The sequence below is a fragment of the Podarcis bocagei genome (assembly GCF_964188305.1).
Source record: "Podarcis bocagei genome assembly, chromosome: 2".
NCBI classification, from domain to species: domain Eukaryota; kingdom Metazoa; phylum Chordata; class Lepidosauria; order Squamata; family Lacertidae; genus Podarcis; species Podarcis bocagei.
The window spans coordinates 98240794-98248489 of NC_138126.1; the positions used below are offsets into that span (position 1 = coordinate 98240794).

Here is a 7696-nt window from a genome sequence, read left to right on the forward strand (position 1 = left end):
GCTTGGGGCTAATAGAAGTCAAGAGTCCAACACATCAGAGGGACACATTTTCCCTCTGAGTACTGACCCTATATAGGTCAATGGAGTGGTTCAGACAAATAGGCACCAAGATGCCAATTCCTGGCCTATACCTCCTTGAGCTTATTATACTAAATTTCAGTCAACAGAGACATATTGACCTTCAAAGAAAAGGAAATGACGAGCAAGATTCGTCTTGACCTGCTACCAAAGAAATAAAAAGCCACCTGGAATCAACAATAGTCAGAGGGGAAATCAAGCCCCCTCACAGAGGTTTGCCAGCCTGCCATACTGTAGTCCCAGAGCACCTGTGCAAACAGCATAGCCTGCCAAAAAAGTATCAAGTACTTGAACAAAAGGAAACCTTTCTGAAATACCTCCAGCCAACAACCGACATAGCAAGGCAATGCTGACCAGGGGCATCGGAAGAACCACAGGAGTCCTAACAACTTAATGCTTGCTTCACCGGCGAAAATTAAAAACGAAAAACAAAAACCAGTTACCTGCCTCCCCAGGGCCAGATCTCAATGCTGGCAACCCCCCCCCCAAAAAAAACCCACAACAACCCACAACTAATTCGGCCAAGGTAAAGTCCAAACTTCATCTACTACCCACAAAGACCCTCCTCCCCACACTTCTGGCAGACACCAGAAAAAGACCCCACATAATTCTCAAGGCCAAGCGCACCCAAGTGATGCCCCCCTACACGCTTTCTCAGCCCATCGAGAGCACCCTTCCACCAACCCACTGCAACACCCCCACCCCTACCAGCTTTCACGCCCCCTAACCATCATACCAATGAATCCCTCCGACGCCCGCCCTGCAAGGCACTCCCCGACCAGCCTAGCCCTTTCTTTCCAGGATCCATGACAAAGCTCAGAGCAGTCTCCTATTTGCTCACCTTCCAGCATGGAGTCCAAGCCTCAACTCCACCCAACGCCTGTCCAAGGGAGCGTCTCCCTCTCCCCCCCCCGGAAAGCACCCCCCTTTACCTGGCGTCCCCGCCCCGCTTTCTTTGCAGCCTCAGCCCCGTCCCGTCCCCCCGCCCAGGCCCCCCGCTCACCGGAGGGGAGGGCCGCGTGCAGAGAAGCCAGGCTGAGCCTTACCATGCAATGTCCCCCGACGCGCCCCAGCTCCTCCTTGCGCCGGCGCCGCCGCCACCTCTCCTTCCTGGATACCTCCAGCAAGGGGGGGGGGCGTGCCAGCCGGATATGCAAATCACAAAGGAGGCGTGGTGCATCCCTTTCTCCCCCCCAACTCTGCCGCTCGTGAATAATTCATCGCGCTCACCGCTACCCGCCTAGCCAATCGGGAATCAGCAAACCTCTGCCTGCATTCTTCTCACTTTGCACCCGGCCAATAGAAATTGGCGCGCGAGAGGGGGGGTGGAATCGAGATCAAAGTAGGCTAATTCCAGTATGACTATCTTGGCTTCTTAAGACACCGTGGTCACGCCCCATATCCGCCGAGTTCTAGGCGCACCTATCTTGCTTTTTCCGGTGGAGGAGAGACGGTGTGCAAGCAGGGGTACAAAGGGCATGAGCAAAGATAGGATTCTGAGTGCTGCTTTCCTGGTGCTAGATCGTAATTAAGGCTGCTCCCTTGATTCAGAGCAATAGGAGCTCCTGCGAAGAACAAAAACTCGAACGTTGCGCTTCTCCAGATTGCATTTCCTCCTCCCCAAGCTGTATAATAAAGATTACCACCGTTAATTAGAGGTCCTGTTCTTACTAATATTCGTGACAGTTCTAATTCTTGATCATGACCAAATGTCTTTTGTTTCCTCTTATCTCTCTTTTCCACACATGATACTTGTGATAATTTCTAAAGGTGTTGCCCTGTTAACTCTGTTGCAGCAAGAACAGCAATTTGTGCCGCAATTTACGCCACAATATATCTCCGAGAAGTCTTTAAGCTGCCACAAGGCTGTTTATAGTATTTCTGATGGTAGTAGAGTTTATACTACTTGCTGTGTGTGGTGGCAGGATCTGATCAAGCGATAAAGCAAGCCACATCTTCTGCTTGTTTACGTTAAGAGCAATCATATTGAACAGTAGTATATTAAACTTGCGTCAGAGAATATCATGCTGTAGATTAAAGGTACTGTGTTCACCATTATGCTTGGAAGGGAGTCCTTTAAGAGGATCTGACCAGTTTCTTGCTATTGTTTCTGAAGGGGAAGCACTGACATGACAATTATTTCAATATATGCTTCTCTCAGTAAGCCTGGTTGGAGCAGAAATAACAAACTGCATTGATTCAAATGACACATGTGCCACAGTTGTATACAGGCTGCTGATAGAGCCTGAACATGTGACTTGCTTTGTAAATAAGCACACATAAATGCATATATTTGCAAGGCTAAACATGGTAGTAGTACTGTTAGGGCAGGATTTGGGGGCAGAGGTTTAAGGCCTCATTCAACAAAATAAGCAGGAGAGTCCCCACATACACAAAGAGGGGTTATCTTGCCACATTTTGAAGTAAATTAAAACACAGGGCCCCCTCAGAAACACCCTTCCAGAGAGTACCAGTGCTACCGTACCTCTAAAGCAATGGTCACCAGCCTTTTGGGGTCTCTGAGTCACATTCAACCTGAGTAAAGTGTCATGGACCTTCCCTCCCCCCACTAACCAGGCACACACTGCAACCTGTTCTATTGGCTACAATAAAATGCTTCTTTCATGGCTAATTTCAATGGGTGAAAGGGAAGGAGACCCCTGCAAGTGCCAAAGGCGGCCACTGTGGGCATATGTGCACCTATAGATGCAATATTGGCCACCCCTAATCAAAAGATAGGGATGCGGGTGGCGCTGTGGGTTAAACCACAGAGCCTAGGACTTGCTGATCAGAAGGTCATCGGTTCGAATCCCCGCAACGGGGTGAGCTCCCGTTGCTCGGTCCCTGCTCCTGCCAACCTAGCAGTTCGAAAGCACCTCAAAGTGCAAGTAGATAAATAGGTACTGCTCTGGCAGGAAGGTAAACGGCATTTCCGTGCGCTGCTCTGGTTCGCCAGAAGCGGCTTAGTCATGCTGGCCAAATGACCCAGAAACTGTATGCCAGCTCCCTCAGCCAATAAAGCGAGATGAGTGCCACAACACCAGAGTCGGTCACAACTGGACCTAATGGTCAGGGGTCCCTTTACCTTTTAATCAAAAGATGTGCTATGTAAGAGCATTAAGTCCAGAGTCTAAAATTGCCTAACTGCACCAAAAGTAAATTTCAAGGTTGCAAGTTTTGGAAAAGGAAGGCGTGATCTAAAACAAAATTCCTGATCTAGAAGTTGTGAAAGTGATCTTTTTTATTTGTAGTTGATAGTCTTCCAGCCCTCAATAAAACACTCAACTTTCAAATATTATTCACCATTAGCACAAACAAACAAGAAACCCAAAAGCCACATTGCAGCAATCAAATTACTTTTGTTCATTGTTTGGAATTGCCCACGCCAATTGGCTTGTGACTGAGTTACGATGCCACAAATCAGAGGCTGGTAGCCGCTCTGTGCATCAGCAAAACTAGTGCTAAACAGCAGAAAAAGAAAAAAAACAACAAGTGAACAGATTTAGTTTCAGCTGAATGACAAAGATTGTGAATTCAGCCTCAGGGGATTTTCTGACTCTTTCATCTTGGTTTCCCCCCTCCAGCAAACAACTCTGGTACTGTGAAGCCTGGCTACAAGGAAGGCTGAAACTGAGTCACCTTGCCACACTCACCTTTTTGTGACACTGTTCAGATAACAACACATTATTAAGCAGCAAGTAACTGGAAGCTCCAGAATTGCTACTTATTTTTTCTGCTATTCTTTTCCTGGTTTCATCAGAATTTTGGTCCATATATCCCTGAAGGCTAGCAAATGTCATTCTGTCACCAAAACAAGGGATATTAGCATTTGGGTTGGTAAGACAGTGATGTTAATGGCTCCTGCTGGACTGGCTGCAATAAATGGTAGTCCTTCTGGCATATTTTAAGGTAGATGGTTTTGTATTTTCGTACTGTACTGTCGGGAAATCATTCCCTGACCAGCCAAGTATAATGGGTGGCTCTCAGACAGGGATAAAATAATGAAAATGGACTGGATGAGTGGCAGAAATGTAGTGCTTATTGTCTCCCAACAATTTTGTATAAAACTCTCTGCTGGCATGAAAAAAACATAAGTTTGGGACATTGTTCGACAACTTTGCGCATGTGTGGAGAAGTAGACCATTAGAGGTAGCTGGAGTGCTATTATCCATCAGTTACCTAATGGAAACAAAACTGCTGTGATTTTGCGATGTACTATCCTGGAGTCCAGAGCAGGGATTGACTAGTTTCCCCATTATGGTCTGCAGATTTCAGAAAGCCACCTTTGATAATTGTGAACTGCAACACAGCATCATAGTCAAAAGTTCTCGTTTCTTTCCACGAGTTCTCCCCCTGCAGTGGTTTGGTATCAGATCAGGAAATCCTTTGGACCCTCAGAAACTCAAGCCAGAAAAATCTCCTGTGAATTCATTGAGGCATACTTCTAAATGAACAAGGTTAGGTCTGGGCTGTAAAGCATTTTCTGTGTGGGAGTCCTGGAAGACCTGCTTCCTGCCTTGCAGGCCTTTCTCCACCTGGCCTGGGAGGCAAAGGCCCTGGAATTGACTCCAGCTACAAAAGATGAGCCAAAGAAGCCAGAGACCATCTTGGCTAGGCATAGGCAAACTCGGCCCTCCAGATATTTTTGGGACTACAACTCCCATCATCCCTAGCTAACAGGACCAGTGGTCAGGGATGATAGGAGTTGTAGTCCCAAAACATCTGGAGGGCCGAGTTTGCTTATGCCTGATCTTGGCTGTCTCTTAGGGCAGTCCCAGGCCTTCAACCCTGAGCTTCCACAGCCATCATGAACCGCCTTTTGCAGGAATGGCAGCAACAGCAGCATATATGTTCTATTCTTAAGAGAGTATTTTATTCTCTTGTTCACTATTCTGTTTTAGTTACAGATAGGTAGCCGTGTTGGTCTGCCATAGTCAAAATAAAAAAAATTCCTTCCAGTAGCACCTTAAAGACCAACTAAGTTAGTTCTTGGTATAAGCTTTTGTGTGCATGCACACTTCTTCAGATACACACAACCAGACCATGATGGCTGTGGAAGCTCAGGTTCGAAGGCCTGGGACTGCCCTAAGAGACAGCCAAGATCAGGCATAAGCAAACTCGGCCCTCCAGATGTTTTGGGACTACAACTCCTATCATCCCTGTGTATCTGAAGAAGTGTGCATGCACACAAAAGCTCATACCAAGAACTAACTTAGTTGGTCTTTAAGGTGCTACTGGAAGGAATTTTTTTATTCTGTTTTAAATATGCATTTTATATTGACTTCCTTTAGAAATGTTTTCTTTTGAAATGTTTTAAGATTTTTTTTGTTAACTTTGCTGCATTAAATGTATATACCATTGTTGATTTCCTTTGTAATGTATTCTTTTGAAATGTTTACAATAATATTTCAGTTGCTTGTTCATTATGTTTGAAGGTATAATTTACATTTGACTTTCTTCAGTAATGCTGTATTCTGGATTGTTTTATTTGCGGTTTTAGTGTGTTGCAAACCACTTTGAGATTTTTTTCTTAAACATATAAAGTAGTATAGAAATGAAATGAAGAATAATAATAATGCACAGAACATATCTAGAGGCTCTCTAGCCCAGTCTTCTATAGGAAACCAGGGTGTTCCGCCCTCTGACAGCTCAACCTGCATAATCCAGACAGGGTGATAGCCACATTGGTCAGTAGAGCTACTCCAGAAAGAACTCATTTTCAGCCAGCCATCCAAATGGGTGGAACAAATACACTTTAAGAGAACAGAGGGCAAGGCTTGCTGCTTAATGTTGACATCATATAAACATGATGGTATTTGGGTTGTGTTAGGATTACTGGTTTTCTGTTATAGCATACACCATGAAAACTGTGAGGGTTTGATTAGCTGCTTGTGCGTGAAAACGTGCTCCCTCAGAGTTTGTGTGCCCCCACAAACCTCTGTGTGTGACGGAGCTCCTCAGACATGTCTGCTCTAGTCACTAGTAGAGTCCGACAGTGGCTGCCTGCGGAAGCGTTTCCAGCAAAGAAGTTCCTTAACGGAAACGCGTCTCCTGGACTCACGGCGTGACAGTTTCCTGCGAGGCATGGGTCTCCCTATGTGAGACTCAGATACCTCCCCACTATTTTCGCTGGAAGCGTCCCTGAGCCCTCCCTCCTGCTCACATTCCCTCAGAGAATCACTCCTCCCCCTGCTGGTCCCTGCTTCAGCAGTTGAGTCTCTTTCATCCTGCCTGAGTCCCTCCACCACCTGATGCTCTGATGGCAGTTCCCTGACATCCACTTCCCCTCCAGGGCCCCCCTCACCCCCTCCCAATTCCTCCCCCCTGGGAGGTGAAGGGCTAAAACCCCGAAACGAATCTTCCTCATCTTCTGACGTCTCGAACAATTCTCTCCATCGATCGTCGTCCTGGCCAGCTGAATCCTCCTCCTCTTCAGAATCTGGGAACCCCTCCAACTCCTCTTCCTCGTCGGTGGTGGCAAAGTATTCCCTTCGGAACCTCGCTACAGGCTGAGGTTTACGTGGGAACCTCTGATGAAAAGTCTCTATTAAAACCTCGTCATTGACATCCTCTGCCCTAACCCAGGTGTTTTCCGACTCCGGTTCCCCTTCCCACATTACCAAATACTCTACTTGATCTCCCTTCCACCTGGAATCGAGGATCTCTGCTACATGGTAGCTGTGTTCCTTCTCCTCCATTGCTGGTCCCCTAGTGACCCTCCCCTCACTGTCTCCTCTATACGGTGACAGCAACGACCTGTGAAAAACTGGGTGCAGCTTCATGTGGTTCGGTAACCGGAGCCTGAAAGCCACTGGATTGACCTGCTGTATGACTTCAAATGGACCCAGCCTTTTGGGTCTTAATTTCTTACAACCTCCTTTGAATGGCAACCCTTGGGTAGACAGCCACACCTGGTCCCCCACCCTGATGCTTTCACCTTCCCTTCTGTTTTTGTCTGCTTGCCTCTTATATTCCTCCTTAGCCCTGTTTAAGTTGAGTTGGAGCTGGCGATGGATCGCTTCCATTTCTTCCACGAACTGTTCTGCAGCTGGAACGCTCCAGTTCTCCCCCTCCCCCCCTGGGAAGGCTCTGGGATGGCACCCGTGATTGGCCAAAAAGGGGCTCATCCCCGTGGACACGTTCTCTGCATTGTTGTAGGCAAATTCTGCCAACGCCAGCTTCTCCACCCAATCATTCTCCCTGTCATTAACATAACACCTCAAATATTGTTGGAGAACCCCATTTGCTCTTTCCGCCTGCCCGTTGGTTTCAGGATGACGGGCCGTCGAGAAATTAACCTCTACATGCAGTAAGCTCATGAGCTTCCTCCAGAACCTGGAAGTAAATTGTTTCCCTCGGTCTGAAACCACCCTCAAGGGGGCGCCATGCAACCTAAACACATTCTCTACAAACAATTTGGCGGTTTCTTCTGCTGTAACCGCATGTGAGCAGGCTATGAAGTGGGCCATTTTAGTTAACAGGTCTACTACAACCATGATGGCTGTTTTCCCTCTAGACCTTGGCAGATCAGTCATGAAATCTATTGCCACTGCTTCCCACGGTCTCTCAGGTGTGGGCAGTGGTTCTAATAAACCAGCCGGCGCCTGCCTCTCCCCCT

General features: G+C 47.2%; 1 protein-coding gene across 3 annotated transcripts in view; it reads right to left on the reverse strand.

The window, feature by feature from the left end:
• LLGL2 (LLGL scribble cell polarity complex component 2) overlaps positions 1-1267 on the reverse strand; it is a 67276-nt gene extending 66009 nt beyond the window's left edge. Inside the window, exon 1 of one of the 3 annotated variants that reach the window (XM_081185096.1) lies at positions 1125-1267. Coding sequence is in view for 2 of the 3 variants with exons in the window: in XM_081185094.1 (XP_081041220.1) it covers positions 1082-1127 (46 nt within the window). In the remaining variant the exon portion in view is untranslated. Of the gene's footprint in view, positions 1-919; positions 965-1081 lie in introns of those variants that run through there. The other 2 variants (XM_081185094.1, XM_081185095.1) reach the window with 2 other exon arrangements.
• Positions 1268-7696: the final 6429 nt, after the last annotated feature.